Here is a 23,491-nt window from a genome sequence, read left to right as displayed (position 1 = left end):
GAAAGAAAGAAAAACAAAAGAGAGAGAATAGAGGAAGACAGAACCATGTGCACAGGATTCTCTTCTATTACACAGTACTTCAACATTGCTCAGTTCACTCCCTCCCCCCTCTCTCATACACACTCCCCCTCTCTCTCGCTCAGCTGCTCTCCCTCCCCTCCTGTGGATGGTGTAGCTCTCTTTCTCTCCCTCTCTGTCTGGCGGAGCCGTGGACAGGATTGGAGGCTAGTAGTGAGTGACTGCGGAGAGAGAGAGACTGAAGAGAAGAGAACAGAGCAGAAGAGAGATCTATAGTAGCAGTATCTCTGCTGGATACCTCTTCAATATTTCAATCAGAATTCTTCCTCAACCAGCTCGAGCCTCACACTTCCCACCGGACCCCCCATCACCCAACCCTTACCAGGGGGACATATGAACAGCACAGAGGGTTTACCACCCCGGACCTCCACACAGGGAGCCATGTGATACCCCCTTGCGCTGCTGAAATCTCCCCAAATCGGTGCTCTGAATCGGGATTGAAACCAAGGAGTGTGTCCCCCCTGCCTGAAACCCCCTCCTGGGTTTGTGGATCTTCTCTAGCTGCAGGAGGAGGAAGGGAAGGGAGGGACTGCCAGGTCTCTGCATACCCGGGTGTGAGACACTCTTCTCTGGGCAAGTGTGGGGTGTGTGCCCCCCTTGGGCTGGAGGCCAGCGCTCCAGCACCATGGATTACCTACCTGGGATTGTACTGTTGCTGCTGTTCTGCGGGGCGGTGGTGCCGGGGCAGGGGGAGCCCAAGCACAGCGTCCCCAGGTTAAAGCTCTCCTACAGGGGTAAGTGTGTATGTTCTCTCTCCCCCCCGGCTCTCTGGTTCTTTCTCTGGTTCTGATACAGCCGCCAGCATGGCTCCAGGAGATATTATGTGTGCTGTCTGAATTACTCTTCCTCTTTGTGTGCACTCTCTCCTTTCTTTATTTCTTTATTTCTTTCTTTCCCTCTCACTCTTCGGTGTATCTTCCTCTGTCTGCACATCTATCTACGTATCTCTTTTCGCAATCATTTCTCTCTAATTCTTCAATTCTTTCTCTCTCTCTCTCTCTCTCTCTCTCTCTCTCTCTCTCTCTCACTCTCTCTCTCGCTCTCCTGCTTCCCCGCTCTCTTTATTTCTCTCTCTCCCACTTAGAATAATGCTTTCTCCTTAGCCTTAGATTGTATTCTCTTTACGGTCAGATTGTTTCCATATGCGGACAAGGGGCTTGGTTAAATGTATGTATTGGCCCTCGCATTTATTTTCCCCTTCCACTGTCCCCTTCAGAACTACCGCTGCACTGCCGTGAAACACATCAATACACACACACACACACACACACACACACACACACACACACACACACACACACACACACACACACACACACACACACACACACACACACACAGAGAGAGAGAGGCACACATGTACGCATAGACACGAACAAGCACACACACACGCCCACGGACATGCGAATTCTGTACACACACACTTTAAGGGGGTAATCCGGTCTCCCTAGTTCTCATTAACCCCAAAATCGATTTACCAGCTATTCTCCAAAGTCAACAAGTACTTCTGCTTCTGCTTAGGAGAAAGTCTGCACACACACACACACACACACATCTTACTGTTTTAACAGATATACTGCATATGGAAAAGATATGCACTGGATTCAGGGGGTTGTTCACGGCACAGGTGAGTGTATCACTCATCAGTCACACATCTGGCTGGGTACCGTTCATACGGTGCTCGTGTGAGCTTTTGTCGGGCAAGTCAACATGTTATTCTGCCTTCCCTCTGTGTTATTTTGAGGTAGAAGGCTGTGGAGAGACCTCAGAGCCGGCTCTCTCCTCTCTCTCTCACACCCTAGACTAAATCAAGCTCTTTGTAATGGCAGACCTTTCATCTCGGGACTAAAATAAACCACAGACATTTTTGGCATATTTTGGGACGTTTCGTTTAATGTCGGTCGTCTGAGAGGCGAGCTGTTGCGGTTCCTTGTCCAAAACATGACCAAAAGTACACGGCTAGAGAGCTGTGTGGTATCTCCGTTTTCTCTCCATCTCCTTTTCTCTCTCTCTCTCCCCGCTCTCTCTCTCTTCGTCTCCTTTAAAAAAATATACATTCCTAAAATGTACAAACGTGGGCAATTTGTCCTTTTTTCTCAGGCTGGGAATAAGGTCAGGTTGTGGAGGAAAGTAGTGCTTCTGGTTTAGAGGGGTGTTACTGCTTTGAAATGAGTGTCACGTTATTTTTAATCCAATGAGAGAAGAATGAGATTTTGTGAGTGGTGAATTCGTATCTGGGTGTTTTCACTGAGTTTAGATTTAACTTGTGCACAGCAAGGCCTGTATGAACATGACATAATATTTTTTCTAATCAGAGAATAAATAACATTTATCAGCAGTTTTGTTAATCAAAGTATACGTTTAGCAGACACTCTTATACAAAGCGACATACCGGAGCAATTAGGGTTAAGTGCCTTGCACAAGGGCACATCAATAGATGTTCACTTAGTTGGCTCTGGGATTCCAACCAGTGACTTTTCGGTTACTGGCCCAACGCTCTTAACCACTGGGCTACCATTATATGGCTATACAGGATGTATAAGTATACATGCACTTATTTGTGGTATGTACTGTAAGACCCTGGTCTGTCTCTAGGGGGCACTATGTTGAAGATGTTTCTCTGTGCAGTCAAGGGTCAAGTAGTGTGCTGTAAAAACCGCCGTAAAACTCAGCTCCACCTGCGCCGCCACCGCGTCACATCCTCCCGAGGTAACAATCTACACCAGGAACAGCCCAGAGGCATCATGGGAAAATGCATTTTGCTTCATTCAAACGGTTCCCAAGATTGAGCCATCTGTCAGTTGACTACAACAACAATACCGGTCTTCTCTGATCTCCCCCACTCGTTTTTCTGACAGGTCGCCATGATGCTGTCTGACAAGGGAGGAAAGATGTGTCATTGATGAAAGGTGTCATTAGGTGATACAAAGCTGAACTGCATTGTAAACAGTGGGTGATTGAAATGTGTAGTCAGACCAACCAAAGCACATCAGTAGCTGCCTGTCTGTCGCTCTGTCTGTCTTTAACGTTCTTGCTGCAGCTTGGTGTGTGTGACGACTCAACACCATCTCTCTGCTGATTTCCTCTTCAGACTGAAAGTGGCATGTGTGCATTCAGACGGGATGGGATGTGTCAGATCTGACACAGACACAGATAATTACACACCTGGCTGAATGTGATGATGAGTGTGTGTGTGTGTGTGTGTGTGTGTCTGTGTGTGCATGTTTGTGCTCAGTGTGTGTGAGTGTGTGTGTGTTTGTGCGCAGTGTGTTTGTGAGCAGTGTGTGTGCGTGTTTGTGCGCAGTGTGTGTGTGTGTGTGTGTGCTCTTGTGTATGCTCATACGTATGAGTGTGTGTACATGTGTGCGTCTCAGAGGTAGAGGGGTCCACAGGTGTTGGATGGCTCTCTTGATGCCTGTCGACTGAAACCTTTCTGTTCACACCCACACGTTGGCTGATGGAGAGAGGGAAGAGGGAAAGGAGGAGATGAGAGAGGGAGGGAAGCATTGCTTTAATGAAGGGTGCTGGCAGACTTACAGTAGACTAGGAGGGAGAGAGACTGGTTGTTAAATGAAGTACCATTCATTCTCTCTCCCTCTGTGAATCTGGCATAGTAATTAAGTCAAATAAACGACAAGGAGGAATTCTCCAGTGAAGGACAGTCAGACGAGCACAGAGTAAACATTTTCCCAGGAGAAGGATCATTAAGCGAGAGGAGAGCTCTTTCCCCAAGGGGTGATATTCAGACATGTCTAGGACGGCAGTTTGTGTCCCCGGGAAGGACAGTCAAACAAATGCGGAATGAGCAGTTTTTGCAGGAAAATAAGAATGGAGAAACTAAAGCACATTGAGTGACCTTTCTCCTGGGAAGGCTGGCGAAGCGAGTCCAGAGTGAATGATTTCCCTGTGGGGTCAGTCAGTGAGACATTCCCAGTGAAGGATCTGTTTTCAGAGAGCCAGAGTATTGATCAGAGTTAATTATTTTTTTTCTCCCTCAAGTAACTGGAGATTAAGTCCAAGTTAATGTGATCATTTACAGTTTCTTAAATAACGTTGCTTAGATTGTCGATAGGCCGCAACTAGGCCCAAGCATTGAATGGATCATGAGACAAAGCAAGTCACAGTTAGCCAAATATGAATTCTAATGCTCAATGTCATTGAATTGATTACACTCTAATGCAGATCAAGGTATAGGTTATTACAGCATTGTCTTTCACACAGCAGTGCAACCTGGACATACTGTACCTGGACATACTGTACTACTATATTACGGTCATCCCAGTAGTATTCAACCTGGGAAACACTGACCCCTGCAGGTTACAACAAGCACACACATTCAAGTTTCATGTTTTATTAGTCATAGACTATATGACCAAAAGTAAGTGGACACATGCTCGTCAAACATTTAATTCCAAAGTCATGGGCATTAATGTGGAATTGGTCCTCTCCCCCTTTACTGCTATAACAACCTCCACTCTTCTGGGAAGGCTTTCCACTAGATGTTGGAACATTGCTGTGGGGACTTGCTTCCCTCCAGCCACAAGAACATTAGTGATGTTGGGCGATTTGTCCTTGCTCGCAGTTTGCTTTCCAATTCATCCCAAAGTTGTTTGATGGGGTTGAGGTCAGGCCTCTGAGCAGGCCAGTCAAGTACTTCCAGTCAAGTTATGGACCTCGTTTTGTGCACAGGGGCATTATAATGCTGAAACCGGAAAGGGCCTTCCCCAAACTGCCACAAAGTCGGAAGCACATAATTGTCTAGAATTTCATTGTATGCTGTAGGGTTAAGATTTCACTTCACTCGAAGTAAGGGACCTAGCCCAAACCATGAAAAATAGCCCCAGACCGTTATTCCGCCTGGTATTGCACATCTTAGGCTGCTCAGCCATGGAAACCCATTTCTTGAAGCTCCCGACTAACAGTTATTGTGCTGACGTTGCTTCTAGAGGCAGTTTAGAACTCAGTAGTGAGTGTTGCAACCGAGGACAGACGATTTTTACTCGCTTCAGCACTCTGCGGTCCCGTTCTGTGAGCTTGTGTGGCCTACCACTTCGCGGCTGAGCCGTTGTTGCTCCTAGATGTTTCCACTTTAACAACACTTACAGTTGACCGGGGCAGCTCTAGCAGGACAGAAATTTGAAGAACTGACTTGTTGCAAAGGTGGCATCCTATAACAATGCCACGTTGAAAGTCACTGAGCTCTTGAATAAGGCCATTCTACTGCCAATGTTGGTCTATGGAGAGTGCATGGCTGTGTGCTCAATTTTATACTGAAATGGCTGAAATAGCCACATTCACTCATTTTAAGGTGTGTCCACATACTTTTAAATATATAGTGTATATACAGGATACACATCATATACACTGTCTAACAAAATGCTTACTTGCAGGTTTCTCCTTGACAACGCAACAACAATAAAATAAGAATATGAACAGAATAAACATTTTAGCGTAAGTATAATACAGGAAGGCACAATTTATAGTCCAATATTTCCACATGTATCAGAGAAAGGGAGGATTGGGGGAGCAAGTGTTTAAATTGTGCAGTATTAGAAATAGTGAATAAGAGTCTGGTAGCAGCAGTTATGATGGGTGTGTGTGAGTGAGTGAGTGAGTGAGTGAGTGAGTGAGGGAGGGAGGGAGGGAGGGAGGGAGGGAGGGAGGGAGTGTATGATAAGGTGCAGAGAGTTAGTACAGGTGGACAGTCCAGTTCAAGTGTTCAGCAGTCTGATGGCTTGTAGATAGAAACTGTCTCTGAGCCTGTTGGCTCATGCTCCGATACCGTCCGCCTGTTGGTAACGGAGTGAACAACTCGGAGCTGGGCTGTGTGTGGGGTCCTTGATGATGCTGCGTGCCTTGCTCAGGCACCGTTTCATTAGATGTCCTGGATGGGTGGGAACACGGCCCCAGTGGAGGGCCTTACGGTCATGGACGGAGCAATTCCCCTTCTAGGCCGGTCAGGATGCTCTCGATGATGCAGTGGTAGTATTTGGAGAGGTTTCCGGGGTGGCATGTCAAATTTCTTCAGCCGCCTTAGGAAGTAGAGACGCTGTTGCTCCCTCTTGACAGGAGTGGTGGTGTTGCTGGTCCTTGTCAAGTCCTCGGTGATGTAGACGCCAAGGAACTTAAAACTGCTGACTCTCTCCACTGAAGTCCCATTGATGTGGATCGGGCTTGTTCCCTCCTGTGCTTCCTGAAGTCAACAATCAAATCCTTTGTTTTGCTGATGTTGAGGGAGAGGTTGTTGTCCTGGCACCACAATGCCACTTCACTTACCTCCTCCCTGTAGGCTGACTCGTCGTTGTTGGTTGTCAGGCTTACAACCGTGGTGTCGTCAGCAAACTAGATGATTGAGTTGGTGTCGTGCAAAGCCACGTGGCCGTGGGTGAACAGGGAGCACACATTAGAGAGAGAGAGAGAGAGAGAGAGAGAGAGAGAGAGAGAGAGAGAGAGAGAGAGAGAGAGAGAGAGAGAGAGAGAGAGAGAGAGAGAGAGAGAGAGAGAGAGAGAGAGAGAGAGATGAACCATAGCAGCATTAGAGATGGGACTATTGTGATTGTAAAAAACACACACATCTCTCGCGGAGCATGGGGGAATATTAAAAGGCTTGTTAAACAACCTGATAATTACTCTCCTCTGGGGTAATTACTGGGCCCTTTAACCTCTTAATGAAGACCCTGGTCGTCCCACAGTGACCCGTTTCGGATGGGTGGAACTGTAATAGAGGGAAGAGACTAGCCCGCCATCGGAATTCACTCGGAACCATTCAAAATAGACACTCTCTCTCGGCACAGAACCGCACTCCAACTCAACACAGTCTGGAATAGAGCTAACCCATAATAACCCCCGTCGAGATCCGCAGAGACCTCTCTCTTGCTCTCCCTCTCTTTCTCTCTCCTTCTCTCTCTCTCTCTCTGGTGGATCTGTCCATTCTGTGGGCCTCCTCTGACAGAGCGGATGTGGATAATTATAAGGTGTGCTCCCAACGCACCGACCGACCCCAAAGACGTCTGCCTTCTCCTCCGTCTCTCCTTCCTCTCCTCCTCCCTCAGTTCAGTCGCTCTCAGGCAGCTCACAATACCGCAGCCCCTAAGTACAGTCTTCAGTCAGGCTCCTCCAGTTGACTTTCTCTCTCTCTCTCTCTCTCTCTCTCTCTCTCTCTCTCTCTCTCTCTCTCTCTCTCTCTCTCTCTCTGCCCCCCCATCCCAAACCATTCCATCCCAGGTAGAATAATGTCAGTACTCTGAGCAGACCACAACACTGGGCAACTCCCATTACTGTGGACCAGCTCGTATACTGCAGAATGAGTCAGCTTGTGTATAACACACAGGGTTACACAATGACATGATGGCTTTGGAGAACAAACAGTCATTAATCAAAGCATTTAATGATCTGTGCAATACCCTTGCATGTTTTATAGTGTTGCTTGAACATTTGTGATGGGGCTACAGATGGAAAATATTATGTAGATTATAATTAATGGACATTTTTGTAGGGGGTTGATAAAAAAATCTAACTTTAGAAGCCTTTTTAAACCTTGAGTACACTACAGATGCTACAGACCATTTTGTGAGAAGACCGATTTTCGGGATGTCTCATGGTCTGACAAACACCGCTATAGCTCTGTCACCTTTCACTGCAGATGTGGAAGTGTATCTCTAGCTTAAAATGTCCGTGGGGTGTCCGCGGGGTGTCCGCGGGGTGTCCGCGGGGGCGCGGACATCAACGTTAGGGTTAAAGCAAGTGGGGATAACTGACTGGGAGAGATTGAATATGACCATAAACACTCCAGACTGCTGGTCTGCACACGTCTGTGCCGGCAGCCTTGCAAGGGTTAACATGCTGGTATGTCACAGACACAATGTGTGGCTTGTGTTTTAGGCACCTTTCCACTTCATTTCTGTTCCTTATTTGGAATGGGATGTTTTCATATTTGTGTTGAGAAATGTGTGCTCTTTAGAGTTACATTGACATTCACAAGCTGTGGTTTGGTGGTGATGAGTTTTGGTCAAGTTCAGTGCATCTCCCAATATGTTTATTTAGCCTAGGCAAAGCATGCAATCCCCAAAGCAAATTCCATGTAGAACTTTCATTGTCAACTACACCGAAGAGGACTTTGAGTTTGGTGCGTTTTTATGTAACCTTTCTTTTTACAGGAAGTCAATGCTGAGACCAAGGTGTCTTTTGAAGACGTACCGGTCTAGCACAACAAATCACATCAAAATACAATATACACATTAAAATGCACATTATTATACACAGCCATACACATCAGAATACAATATACACATTAAAATACACATTATTATACACAACAAATCACATCAAAATACAATATACACATTAAAATGCACATTATTATACAAAACAAATCACATCAAAATACAATATACACATTAAAATACACATTATTATACACAACAAATCACATCAAAATACAATATACACATTAAAATGCACATTATTATACACAACAAATCACATCAACATACAATATACACATTAAAATTCACATTATTATACACAACAAATCACATCAAAATACAATATACACATTAAAATGCACATTATTATACACAACAAATCACATCAAAATACTATTTACACAATAAAATGCACATTATTATACACAACAAATCACATCAACATACAATATACACATTAAAATACACATTATTATACACAACAAATCACATCAACATACAATATACACATTAAAATTCACATTATTATACACAAATCACATCAAAATACAATATACACATTAAAATGCACATTATTATACACAACAAATCACATCAAAATACAATATACACATTAAAATGCACTTTTTATACACAACAAATCACATCAGAATACAATATACACATTAAAATACACATTATTATACACAACAATACACATTAAAATACACATTATTATACACAACAATACACATCAAAATACAGTATACACATTAAAATGCACATTATTATACACAGCAATACACATTATTTTACACAACAATACATGAAAAGCAAAACACAGTCATAAAAGACACATTCTTCAGTAAAAAGGTCCCCTAGCAGCCGTCTGAAATGTCCTAAACAGAGGCACCTATTCCTCCAATATGAAAGTGCATTGGAGATCATTCCACATGTGAGGCAGATATACCCAACTCAGTGGAGATCGAAAGAGTTAGCCATCCCTGAGACCGGGTCTCAATTACAGTGAGGGAAAAAAATGATTTGATCCCCTGCTGATTTTGTACGTTTGCCCACTGACAAAGAAATGATCAGTCTATAATTTTAATGGTAGGTTTATTTGAACAGTGAGAGACAGAATAACAACAACAAAATCCAGAAAAACGCATGTCAAAAATGTTATAAAACGATTTGCATTTTAATGAGGGAAATAAGTATTTGACACCCTCTGCAAAACATGACTTAGTACTTGGTGGCAAAACCCTTGTTGGCAATCACAGAGGTCAGACGTTTCTTGTAGTTGGCCACCAGGTTTGCACACATCTCAGGAGGGATTTTGTCCCACTCCTCTTTGCAGATCTTCTCCAAGTCATTAAGGTTTTGAGGCTGACGTTTGGCAACTCGAACCTTCAGCTCTCTCCACAGATTTTCTATGGGATTAAGGTCTGGAGACTGGCTAGGCCACTCCAGGACCTTAATGTGCTTCTTCTTGAGCCACTCCTTTGTTGCCTTGGCCGTGTGTTTTGGGTCATTGTCATGCTGGAATACCTATCCACGACCCATTTTCAATGCCCTGGCTGAGGGAAGGAGGTTCTCACCCAAGATTTGATGGTACATGGCCCCGTCCATCGTCCCTTTGATGAGGTGAAGTTGTCCTGTCCCCTTAGCAGAAAAACACCCCCAAAGCATAATGTTTCCACCTCCATGACTGACGGTGGGGATGGCGTTCTTGGGGTCATAGGCAGCATTCCTCCTCCTCCAAACACGGCGAGTTGAGTTGATGCCAAAGAGCTCCAGTTTGGTCTCATCTGACCACAACAGTTTCACCCAGTTGTCCTCTGAATCATTCAGATGTTCATTGGCAAACTTCAGACGGGCATGTATATGTGCTTTCTTGAGCAGGGGACCTTGCAGGCTCTGCAGGATTTCAGTCCTTCACGGCGTAGTGTGTTACCAATTGTTTTCTTGGTGACTATGGTCCCAGCTGCCTTGAGATCATTGACAAGATCCTCCCGTGTAGTTCTGGGCTGATTCTTGCATGGAGTTCTGGGGTGAGATCTTGCATGGAGCCCCAGGCTGAGGGAGATTGACAGTTCTTTTGTGTTTCTTACATTTGCGAATAATCGCACCAACTGTTGTCACCTTCTCACCAAGCTGCTTGGCAATGTTCTTGTAGCCCATTCCAGCCTTGTGTATGTCTACAATCTTGTCCCTGACATCCTTGGAGAGCTCTTTGGTCTTGGCCATGGTGGAGAGTTTGGAATCTGATTGATTGATTGCTTCTGTGGACAGGTGTCTTTTATACAGGTAACAAGCTGAGATTAGGAGCACTCCCTTTAAGAGTGTGCTCCTAATCTCAGCTCGTTACCTGTTTAAAAGACACCTGGGAGCCAGAAATCTTTCTGATTGAGAGGGGGTCAAATACTTATTTCCCTTGTGTAACGCCCTGGCCATAGAGAGGGGTTTTTTGTTCTTTATTTTGGTTAGGCCAGGGTGTTACATTGGGTGGGCGTTCTATGTTCCTTTTTCTATGTTTTGGTATTTCTTTGTTTTGGGCCATGTGTGTGGCTCCCAATCAGGCACAGCTGAAGCTCGTTGCTGCTGATTGGGAGTCACACATAAGGAGCATGTTTTTCCTTTGGGTTTTGTGGGTAATTGTTTCTTGTTTAGTGTGGTTGCACCTGACAGGACTGTTGGCTGTCAGTTTCCTTGTTTTTTGTTTTTGTATAGTGTTCTTTCCAATTAAATTGAAGGATGAATACTAACTCTGCTGCATTTTGGTCCTTTCCTGAAGACAGCCCTTACACCTCGTTAAAATGCAAATCAATTTATAGCGTTTTTCTGGATTTGTTGTTGTTATTCTGTCTCTCACTGTTCAAATAAACCTACCATTAAAATGATAGACTGATCATTTCTTTGTCAGTGGGCAAACGTACAAAATCAGCAGGGGATCAAATAGTTTTTTCCCTCACTGTAATTAAGGTACGGCGGAAGTTTATCCTTATGGAATGGATGTATACTTGTAATTTTGACTATGGTTATGGTGAGGACATTGGGTCCAGTGTGTAACAGGGATGACTCCTGTGTTTTATGTATAGAGGGTTTGGTTACTGAGTGGACATTGCATTGCAGCAGTGTGTGTGGATCAGACCCAGCTGCTAAGGCTCGTCAGTCAGCCACAAGGAGCGCCGCTCCAGGGTCATGTTTCACCCAGGCTAATGTCTCTATGGTGTGCATGTGTGGTGCATGTGTAAAAGTCTCTGTTTGTCTGTCTGTGTGTGTGCATGGGTGGGTGTGTATCCGACTGTCTCTCTGTCAGTCTGTCTCTCTGTCTCTCTGTCAGTCTGTCTCTCTGTCAGTCTGTCAGTCTGTCTCTCTGTCAATCTGTCTCTGTCAGTCTGTCTCTCTGGCATTCTGTCAGTCTGTCTCTCTGTCAGTCTGTCAGTCTGTGTCTCTGTCAGTCTGTCTCTCTGTCAGTCTGTCAGTCTGTGTCTGTCCGTCTGTCTCTCTGTCAGTCTGTCTCTCTGTCTCTCTGTCAGTATGTCAGTCTGTCCCTCTATCTCTGTCAGTCTGTCTCTGTCAGTCTGTCTCTCTGGCATTCTGTCAGTCTGTCAGTCTATCTCTGTCAGTCTGTCTATGTGTTTGTGTCACCTTTTGTGTATATGTTCATTGTGTGAGCGTGAGTCTCTTGGTGTAATCTCAAACTCTTTGGTAAGCCTTAGTAATGTTGAACATTATGCTATACTAAAGACATACCATATTAACAGTGGAGGGCAACAGACACGACCTCACCAACCACCGCTGTCTTTCAAAACCCAATCCATCAGTGGGTCTAATGATCCACCAATCTTTCCCTTTCAGCAAAGCTTAGTGGCTGTGTTTGTGTGTGGTTTTGCAACTGCCTGTGTGTGTGTGTGTGTGTGTGTGTGTGTGTGTGTGTGTGTGTGTGTGTGTGTGTGTGTGTGTGTGTGTGCGCATGATTTCATCATAATTGAGAACAGGGACAACAATGGCCCGCCTGGGGTAACAGGATCATTTAGTCCTGCATGAATGGGCATTCTGCGGTCACGGGGCATTTGGGGTTGAACCGTTTCTGAGGTCACGGGGCATTTGGGGTTCAACCGTTTCTGCGGTAAAGGGGGGTTTAAGGATTGAACCGTTTCTGCAGTCATGGGGTGGTTTAGGGTTGAACCCTTTCTGCAGTCACGAGGGGTATAAGGGTTGAACAGTTTCTGTAGTCATGGGGGGTTTAGGGTTGAACCGTTTCTGCAGTCACGGGGGGTTTAGGGTTGAACCGTTTCTGCAGTCACGAGGGGTATAAGGGTTGAACAGTTTCTGTAGTCATGGGGGGTTTAGGGTTGAACCGTTTCTGCAGTCACGAGGGGTATAAGGGTTGAACAGTTTCTGTAGTCACGGGGGGTTTAGGGTTGAACCGTTTCTGCAGTCATGGGGGTTTAGGGTTGAACCGTTTCTGCCGTCACGGGGGGTTTAGGGTTGAACCGTTTCTGCAGTCATGGGGGGTTTAGGGTTGAACCGTTTCTGCAGTCACGAGGGGTTTAGGGTTGAACAGTTTCTGTAGTCACGGGGGGTTTAGGGTTGAACCGTTTCTGTAGTCACGGGGGGTTTAGGGTTGAACCGTTTCTGTTGTCATGGGCTGGTTAAACTACTCTCTATGGTCTACTCCCAGTGTCAGGCGGAGAATCCAACTAATTAAATGGTTCCACATACGGTCCCTCTCCCCCTCTCTGTTTCTCTCTCTCTATTTCTCTCTCTATATTTCTCTTTCTTTCTATCCCTCCCTCTTTCTTTCTCTTTCTTTTTCTTTCTCTTCCTTTCACATCTTCTCCCTCCCTCTTTCTCTCTCTCTCACTCATCTCTCACTCTCTTTTTCTTCCTCTCTCTTGCTCCCTCTTTCTCTCCCGCTGCGGCTCAAGGAAAAACAGGAATGTCATGCGGTTACTCAGAAATATATTATTTCGCCCAAGAAAGATGAGCATCACTGTAAGCTGAAATTCTATCCATTCTTAGCCCACTCATGTAAAGAGTTTGTGGTTGGGGATGTCTTGTTAGGGTGGCTGATTCATATCCTATGGTGGGTTGAGTTGACCTACGCACATCGTGTTAGAAAGTAAAGCATGAGTTGTAGATGCAGTTGAAGTCGGAAGTTTACATACACCTTAGCCAAATACATTTAAACTCAGTTTTTCACAATTCCTGACATTTAATGCTAGTAAATATTCCCTGTCTTAGGTCAGTTAGGATCAACACTTTATTTTAAGAATGTGAAATGACAGAATAATAGTAGAGAGAATGATTGATTTATTTCAGCTTTTATTTCTTTCATCACATTCCCAGTGGGTCAGAAGTTTACATTCACTCAATTAGTATTTGGTAGCATTGCCCTTAAATTGTTTAACTTGGGTCAAACGTTTCGGGTAGACTTCCACAAGCTTCCCACAATAAGTTGGGTGAATTTTGGCCCATTCCTCCTGACACAGCTGGTGTAACTGAGTCAGGTTTGTAGGCCTCCTTGCTCACACACGCTTTTTCAGTTCTGCCCACAGATTTTCTATAGGATGAGGTCAGGGCTTTGTCATGGTCACTCCAATACCTTGACTTTGTTGTCCTTAAGCCATTTTGCCACAACTTTGGAAGTATGCTTGGGGTCATTGTCCATTTGGAAGACCCATTTGTTACCAAGCTTTAACTTCCTGACTGATGTCTTGAGATGTTGCTTCAATATATCCACAGAATTTTCCTACCTCAAGATGCCATCTATTTTGTGAAGTGCACCAGTCCCCCTTGCAGCAAAGCACCCCCACAACATGATGCTGCCACCCCCGTGCTTCACGGTTGGGATGGTGTTCTTTGGCTTGCAAGCCTCCCCCTTTCGCCTCCAAAGATAACGATGGTCATTATGGCCAAACAGTTCTATTTTTGTTTCATCAGACCAGAGGACATTTCTCCAAAAAGTATGATCTTTGTCCCCATGTGCAGTTGCAAACCGTAGTCTGGCTTTTTTATGGAGCAGTGGCTTCTTCCTTGCTGAGTGGCCTTTCAGGTTATGTCAATATAGGTCTCGTTTTACTGTGGATATAGATACTTTTGTACCTGTTTCCTCCAGCATCTTCACAAGGTCCTTTGCTGCTGTTCTGGGATTGATTTGCACTTTTTGCACCAAAGTACGTTCATCTCTAGGAGACAGAACGCGTCTCCTTCCTGAGCGGTATGATGGCTGCGTGGTCCCATGGTGTTTATACTTGCATACTATTGTTTGTACAGATGAACGTGGTACCGTCAGGCGTTTGGAAATTGCTCCCAAGGATGAACTAGACTTGTGGAGGTCTATAATTTTTTTTCTGAGGTCTTGGCTGAATTCTTTCGATTTTCCCATGATGTCAAGTAAAGAGGCACTAAGTTTGACGGTAGGCCTTGAAATACATCCACAGGTAAACCTCCAATGACTCAGATGATGTCAATTAGCCTATCAGAAGCTTCTAAAGCCATTACATAATTTTCTGGAATTTTCCAAGCTGTTTAAAGGCACAGTCAACTTAGTGTATGTAAACTTCTGACCCACAGGAATTGTGATACAGTGAATTATAAGTGAAATAATCTGTCTGTAAACAATTGTTCGAAAAATTACTTGTGTCATGCACAAAGTAGATGTCCTAACAGACTTGCCAAAACTATAGTTTGTTAGCAAGAAATTTGTGGAGCGGTTGAAAAATGAGTTTTAATGACTCCAACCTAAGTGTATGTAAACTTCCGACTTCAACTGTAGATACCGATGAACTTACTGTTTGTAGCTATTGTAGGAGGGGGCAACAAACATGGAGTGAACATTCACTTTATGTGCATCACAAAGGATGGTTACTCTAAGAAATAGCTACCACTATGGAGAAATCATACAGGACGGTTACTCTCTAAGGAATACCTACCACTATGGAGAAATCATACAGGATGGTTACTCTCTAAGGAATAGCTACCACTATGGAGAAATCATACAGGATGGTTACTCTCTAAGGAATAGCTACCACTATGGAGAAATCATACAGGATGGTTACTCTCTAAGGAATAGCAACCACTATGGAGAAATCATACAGGATGGTTACTCTCTAAGGAATAGCTACCACTATGGAGAAATCATACAGGATGGTTACTCTCTAAGGAATAGCTACCACTATGGAGAAATCATGGCTATAATGATTAGTTCAGTTTTAAAGAAAAAGTATGTCAAAACAGACATAAGTACAGTAGAGTGACGTCAGAATCCAACCAGTTCCATGAATTGGAGAACAAAATGAATGTGCATTAAATATTCATCCACATGTTCTGTCCAATGGAACACTTTGAAGTGTCTAAACCCTCAACAGAGTCCTTGGGTTTAGACATGAATAGTTCCTGTGTTTAAATGGTGTGTCAGTGTCACTAAGGGCGAGACACCTGTATTTCAAGTTCCTGTTTACACTCGCAGCCGTTTTCAATGCCTGTCAATCGTCGGTTCGCTTTAAAATCCATCGGTTTTGGACGTTTCTGTTATAGTAACCGTTACTGAGGCAACCTGCCACACACACCAGCAGCTGTGAAAGAGGGAGAAGAAGTGCAGAAAAAGGAGGAAGGAGAGGAGAAGCCAAGCATCAAGGCTTGTGGATATCCCAGGGCTTAAGATAACATTCAAAAAATGTGTTGCTCTAAGCCTCCCCCACCTTTCCATCGAAATGCGTCCACAACCTGTGCTTGCTCTGCAGCGGAGGTTGGCGTGAGAGCGCTGACAAAACCACACCGAGAATGGAGTGAGAGAAAGAGAGAGACAGACAGATGGATGCCAAACCAGACTGTTGGTGTTGGGTGGGAGAAGGGCGTTTTTCTTTTCCAAAGTCTGCTATTGTTCTTTGAAAGATAAACAGGTAGCTCCCAAATCATCTGCAAGATCTGTTCAGATTTATCTTCAATCTCTTCCTCTATCTCCACACACTCTCCGCACGCAACACACACAGGCATGCACACACACATGTTCACACCCCAACCTCTCACACACACACACACACACACACACACACACACACACACACACACACACACACACACACACACACACACACACACACACACACACACACACACTAGTTTTTCTATCCTCGTGGGGACCTAAAATTGATGTACATTCAAAATCCTATTTTCCCTAACCCCTAACCTTAAACTCAACCCAAACCTTAACCCCTAAACCTAACCCTAACGCCTAAACATAACCCCTAACCCTAATTGTAACCATACCCTAATTGTAACCCTAAACTTACCCCTAACCTTAAAATAGCCATTTTCCTCATGGGGAAATTGGTTCTCCACAAGGGAGAATTTTCCTTGTTTTACTATCCTTGTGGGGACTTCTGGGGATTTCAGGTCTCCACGAGGATAGATGAACAAGACCACACACACACATCGACATACACCCCTCCTGTCAACCCCATCCAGGAAATAGAAGCTATGCCAACAGATCTGGGACGTCACTAGTTACCACAGCCACAATGTCAGAAAGCCCACTTACTCAACTAATCAGATGAGTGAGTGTGATGACACGTATGACGTCTCCAAAGGCCCGCCTCCCTGTCTAATCAGATGAGTGAGTGTGATGACACGTATGCCGTCTCCAAAGGCCCGCCTCCCTGTCTAATCAGATGAGTGAGTGTGATGACATGCATTAAGTTTCGCGGGAAACACCTCATTTTCGAAATGGCGTATCGAGTACAAGTTTGAGGATCAAATAACTAAATACATTCTGGAACAAGAATTGGCAACGTCACAAATTCTCTAACATTGAGAAACTAGTAGCTAACTGTTGCTACTCTCATCTAAAATGAGCTAGCTAGATAACATAAGGGGTTCCATTCCAAGCACAGAGTTATTGTATTTGATAGAGCTGCCTTTCATTCTAATAGTAATATATCATGATATTGACCTTCAACAGATGCTCAGCCTTTGGCAGGAACAAATACAATTAATTTGGGAGAGTAAAAGTCTCCCATTCAATGGTTTTCCATTTCAGGTTGTGGGCACAAAGACGTATGGATGCCACCAGCGGAAAGACAGACAAACAAAAGCCCAAGAGAAATATGCTTCTGAATTGAACAAGAAGTCCAAAGACAGTTCACTGTAATTTACTCTATACACTTTTACAACATTCATTTCATTTGAATCATTTTGAAGTGCTAACTAACAATGTAATGTTCCTCAAAAACATGGAAGAAGATGGGACTTGAAACGGGTGTCCTGACTCTGTGGTCGCTAAAGATCCCATGGTACTCATTGCAAGAGTATGTCATGATGTGTAATGTGTATATCAAACTGTATTCCTATCATTTAATACTGTCTATAAAAGCACCATGTATGCAAATTGTATGAATAATGTACAATATATGTAACAAAATATCTGATAAAAATAAACTAAAATGTAAAACAAAGTTACTTTTGTCCTTCGAAGAGGGGGGTGGATGGGCCAATAAAAGAAATACAAATATACTATGTAAGGGTGGAGAGTTTCCCCTTACACTATAAAGAGCTTCGGGTGTCTAGAAAAGTGCCATGTACTGTAAGTCCAATCAATTATTATTATGACATGTTTTGCTATCTTCCATAGCTTGAAGACCATGTCTTCGTATAGTGATGGAAACTGGTAGGAAATGCCAAAAAGGTGGACTGCAAGGCTATGTTAAGTTAAAGTTGCAGTATGTACGTTTTTGGGCGACCCGACCAAATTCACATAGAAATGTGAGTTATAGATCTGTCATTCTCTTGAAAGCAAGTCCCTATTTCTATGCTTCCCGTTCTTAAGTTTCATTTTTGCATCTTATACTTTTTGTCTGGTTTTGTACACCAGCTTCAAACAGCGGAAAATACATTTTTTGGTTATTGAAAATATATTTCACAGCGGTTTAGATGGTACAATGATTCTCTACACTAGACTTGCTTGTTTAGTCACAAGCTGAAATTAGGCAAACTATTAGACATTGTGCAACAAGGAAATGGAGGACTGATTTCTGCATATTGCAACTTTGAATTAATAAATGTAACAGGGCTGAAGTTTTCCATCTTAAATCAGCCAATTAAAAAAATAAAAAACTTCTGTGAACTGCACTTTTTACTTGCGGATTACTTGAAATAGAAAATTGAAAATCAAAATGTGTCAATTTGTTTGTCTACATGCCATTTTAAAAACAATGCAGGTATTGGACTAAACCTATTTGGAGTTAAGACAAGTAACAGTGAGTAAGTGCAAACATAATGATAAGCTTGCAAGCTGAGTTTGAATAGGACAATTTGCATTTAGAACAGTTGGTTTTATTATTGTACCTAATAAAAACCAAATCATTGATGGATCACAAGATAAAAGCATGTATCTCGTCTGCTCCTGCAAGCCGGTTGGCATACGCATCATCACAGTTCCTCATCTGATTGGTCAAGTAGGCGGGCCTTCTGACTTTGTGGCTGTGGTAACTAGTGCCAACCACAGATCTGGCAGAGAGACAGGAAATGAAATGTTGAAAGAGGAAATGAGGCAATTTCAAACACAGGTAGTCTCTACTTCTGTTCCCCAGAATACCTCTCTCCCACTACCAACACTCCCCAATAAACGCTGCTATTATTCCTATAACCTAGTGTTGCATACGTTTTTTGTGAAGTGCTTTTTTCTTGTTGGGCCTTACTTTTATGCTCGAGTCATTCCGATAAACATATATAAACATCATTTAATGTCTCGCTGCTTTTCATGTTTGGTTATTCTGCCGTTGTGCTGAGTGTAGAGGGTGTAGGCAGCTGAAAGGCCTCTGTTTAGAGAATGGAAAGATGAAGTGCACTCCTCCTGACAATCACACTTGTGAATTCAATTTGGATAGTTTTTTCCCCCCAGAGGCTTTTAAAATAAAACAAGAGCCTGGTTATTTTCCATAGAGGCGTACAATAGGGAGCGAATAATTTATTTGAATGAATCAGGAGTGTTTATCGGTTTTGAGGACGTACTTAATGCGAACACATGTCCACGCGTAGAAAGAGTGCTTGAACACATGGAGAGATGTGTGCCTGAGCAGGCACAGGTATACACACACACACACACACACACACACACACACACACACACACACACACACACACACACACACACACACACACAGACAGACAGACAGACAGACAGACAGACAGACAGACAGACAGACAGACAGACAGACAGACAGACAGACAGACAGACAGACAGACAGACAGACAGACAGACAGACAGAGACACACACAGACAGACACACAGACACACACACACACAGACACACACACACACAGACAGACAGACAGGTCTGTGGTCCAGATTCAGCCACACCTCCCTGTCTTCTGTGTGTGAGGGAGAACAGGGGAACAGAGGATGTGTATGAAGAGAAGGAGGTTTGTATAAGTGAGTGTGTGAGATGGGCAGCAGAGAATGGATATGTGTACGCACGTGTCTGAGTGAAAGACGTTATAAGGAGTGTGCCTGTGTGTGTGTGTGTGTGTGTGTGTGTGTGTGTGTGTGTGTGTGTGTGTGTGTGTGTGTGTGTGTGTGTGTGTGTGTGTGTGTGTGTGTGTGTGTGTGTGTGTGTGTGTGTGTTTGAGAGAGGTGGGAGTGTGGTGGTCTTGGGCAGAGTGTGTGTGTGTTTGAGAGAGGTGGGAGTGTGGTGGTGTGGGGCAGAGTGTGTGTGTGTGTGTGTTTGAGAGAGGTGGGAGTGTGGTGGTGTGGGGTAGAGTGTGTGTGTGTGTGTTTGAGAGAGGTGGGAGTGTGGTGGTCTTGGGCAGAGTGTGTGTGTGTGTGTTTGAGAGAGGTGGGAGTGTGGTGGTGTGGGGCAGAGTGTGTGTGTGTGTGTGTTTGAGAGAGGTGGGAGTGTGGTGGTGTTGGGCAGAGTGTGTGTGTGTGTGTGTGTGTGTGTGTGTGTGTGTGTGTGTGTGTGTGTGTGTGTGTGTGTGTGTGTGTGTGTGTGTGTGGTGTGTGTGTGTGTGTGTGTGTGTGTGTGTTTGAGAGAGGTGGGAGTGTGGTGGTGTGGGGCAGAGTGTGTGTGTGTGTGTGTGTTTGAGAGAGGTGGGAGTGTGGTGGTGTTGGGCAGATGTGTGTGTGTGTGTTTGAGAGAGGTGGGAGTGTGGTGGTGTTGGGCAGAGTGTGTGTCTGCGGTGAAACTGCTGAGTGGGCTCAGTGTTCCACTGGTTAATGCTGCCATTGCAGAAACACTGATTGGATTACAACTTAGTCTGGGAAGAGGAGTGTACGTGCATGCGTGCGTGCGTGCGTGCGTGCGTGCGTGCGTGCGTGCGTGCGTGTGTGTGTGTGCACGTGCACACACGCGTAGAAAGACAGAGAGTATGTAATACATGCTAGTGTGTGTGTTTGTGTGTGTGTGTGTAGAGTGTGTATATCTCTGTGTGTCTGCTCCCTTGCATTTGTTTGAGAGAAAGGCCGTTGTGCTGTGTGTGTACTGTGTGTGAACACGTCTCCAAACGAGTGTGTCCGTCTTTACCTCTTGGGTTCTTAGGTGTCTCGCCCCAGTTCCATCGGCCTCGCAGCCTTGGTGATCCTCAGCTACGATAAAGCCTCGCTCAGCCTACCATCCCAACTTGTCTTACTCTGAGAACGCGACGTGTTGAAATATGTGGCATGTGTTTAATCTCCGGCCCATCTGGGGGAAACCTTTCGCGATGGATCGCCACGGCTGCCATTATGGAGAGAGTGTGCAAATTCCTGGCTCCAGGGTTCAACAGTCGCTCACTTTTAGAGGGCTTTTAAAGGGGTGGAAAGTGTCAGATCCAGAGCCAAAATGGCAGAGAGCATAGCTGCATACCTTTCTGTTCTGTTTTGAGATGAGCAGATCTCGTCTGCTCTTCCTATTTTTGTCTCTGTCCATTGTCTTGGTATATCCGTCTCGCTCTCTTTATCTGTTCTCCTGTCTCTCACAGTGGAGGCTGTTGAGGGGAGAACGGTCCTTAATAATGGCCGGAACGGAGCAGATGGAATGGCATCAAATTGATGTACATTGATGTATTTGATATCATTCCACTGATTCCGCTCCAGTCATTAACACAAGCCTGTCCTCCCCAATTAAGGTGCCACCAACCTCCTGTGGTCTCTCTCTTCCATTCTCCTCTTTCACCCTCTCTTCCTCACCTTTTGTTTTTGTAGCAGAAGTTGTATTCAGGTTATCAGTGACAAATCGTCTCCATTTAAAAACCATCACAGCTCAATATGTAACTTTTCTTCCATCTCTTCCCTTCCTCTCTGACCAACTTTCTCCATTTTCCCCTTTACTTACTGTATGTAATAGAAGTCCACCTCTTCAAGCATTACCTTCACTGTAAAGCACTTTTCCTTGTGCTCACTATAACTTGTTTCCTGTCCCGGGGCTGTCATAACTGATTGGTTGATTAGGAGTAAAGGGTTATCTGATAGCCACTGACGATGCCTCCAGACTCGGGATCAGTCAGCCAGTCTCTGTTTGTCTACTTGACATTTCTTCTCTGGTTACATCTGCTATAACTGTTGGATAAGCTGTTAGATGACTGATGGACATGCATACATAGGCAGCAACGTGCACACAGAATTGCACACAAGTACTGTATAATGACGTACCTATGAACAACACACAAACACACACACACACACACACACACACACACACACACACACACACACACACACACACACACACACACACACACACACACATAGACAAACAGGTTGCCATAAAGGCGATACAGACAGCACAATATCAGTACTGTAACACCAACCACTACACATGACTTGAAAAGCCTCACATTCAGCCTTGAAGCGGCCCTAGTCGACTTAGATGAGCTGTGAGCTGCTTTATTGGGTGATCCACAGTCCCCCATCATCCCTCTCTCCTCCCCTCCTCATCCCATTGGGAATACCATGGAACACTTGATACGGAGCGATGTTGACACAGACGAGATGATCACTGACACCCCCCACCCCCTCTCTTCTCCCTCTTCTCTCTATACACACAGATGTCCACGATCTTACCCACAATACCCGGGGAGAGTGGGCGCAGATGGCTTCTCTGGGGTTAAGGTTCGAAGTGGCATCCTATTCCCGACATAGTACACTACTGATGACTAGGACCCATAGAGCCCCAGTCAAAAGTAGTGCACTACGTAGGGTTAATAGTGTGCCATTTAGGGCGATATTCTAGCCGCCCGTCAATCAGGGCTCAGAGGAGATCACAGTCCAGACTGCCAGTGGGGACGGTGATGGAAGAGCTAGGGTGTTGCAGGGTGCTGAGACATGGGTTTTTAATGTACCTGTAATTTCTGTACAGGCCATATGTCTACAGTATGTCCAGGTGTGTCTGATACAAGGAGTGTGGTCTGAATGGAAGCAGATACGTAGAAGGGCAGAATCCAACCCCCGAAAAACTGTTAGCGACGCATCAATTATTTATCATCATGCTCACATATCTTAATCATTCTTTTAGATTTTCTTGGAACGTTTTTTGACCAGGTTGTTTGGTTGAGTAGCAATTCTGATTTGTATTGAGGAACCAGAGGCAAAAACATAGCAACACTGTTGTCTTCTGAGTTGGTTATTTTTGTTGGTGTAATGAAGGCTGGCTCGGCTTTATCTCAGCAGTCTCAACATGCTGTTACTACTGCATGTGTCATCAAAAGTTACCTTTGGTGATAAACGTTTCAGAGGTTTTGTCTCAGGTTGGAGGATGTTTAGTTGACCTGACAGGTTTATAGGAACTTACTGTCCTGCCACCACCTGCTGTTTATCGCTATGCCTCTGCACTCACTGTACTACACATCTTAACTGACCACACACAGCCCTGTCCCGAATGCCTATAAAATATTCAGCCAATCATACGCTTGGGCAGCTTTTGCGCCATGCTGAGATTGGGTCACGCAGTGTCCACCTTAGAGGCCTCACGCCATGCCTGACCAGATCTGTGTGACATCCCAATGGACAGTTTTTGGTGAACCTTATTAGAAGTGTCTAGCTTGAGAAATCTGAACTCCCAGAACTTAAATTCTTCATCTGTCTATGTCACTTTACCAGGAACACAGTCATACAATACTCTGTTGTGCCACAATTCATTTGCTGTTGGTTATAACCGTAACATTGACTATGGACATGCAGCGTATCTAAATTGAAGCTCTTTAGATATGTTTGTCTGTCTATTCTAGGGTTGCTTAATTCCTGTCACTTT

At 44.5% G+C, this 23,491-nt stretch overlaps 1 protein-coding gene and 1 long non-coding RNA gene across 3 annotated transcripts in view; one reads left to right on the top strand and one right to left on the bottom strand.

Moving 5' to 3' along the window:
* The first annotated feature begins 172 nt into the window (after positions 1-172).
* Positions 173-23,491, top strand: part of LOC106609664 (semaphorin-3ab-like) — a 61,660-nt gene continuing 38,341 nt past the window's right edge. The window contains exon 1 of the mRNA XM_045700031.1: positions 173-812. Coding sequence (XP_045555987.1) covers positions 704-812 — 109 coding nt within the window. The 5' untranslated portion in view covers positions 173-703. The remainder of the gene's footprint in view (positions 813-23,491) is intronic.
* LOC123728256 (uncharacterized) overlaps positions 2,575-23,491 on the bottom strand; it is a 39,950-nt gene continuing 19,033 nt past the window's right edge. Inside the window, exons 3-4 of one of the 2 annotated variants that reach the window (XR_006760174.1) lie at positions 3,059-3,532; positions 2,575-2,952 (exon numbers count right to left, since the gene is read on the bottom strand). This is a non-coding gene — a long non-coding RNA (uncharacterized lncRNA). Of the gene's footprint in view, positions 2,953-3,058; positions 3,533-18,111; positions 18,774-23,491 lie in introns of those variants that run through there. The other variant, XR_006760172.1, reaches the window with a different exon arrangement.

This window comes from Salmo salar, chromosome ssa17 (genome assembly GCF_905237065.1).
Source record: "Salmo salar chromosome ssa17, Ssal_v3.1, whole genome shotgun sequence".
In the NCBI taxonomy this organism is placed as follows: domain Eukaryota; kingdom Metazoa; phylum Chordata; class Actinopteri; order Salmoniformes; family Salmonidae; genus Salmo; species Salmo salar.
This window is presented reverse-complemented; position numbering and strand designations above follow the sequence as displayed.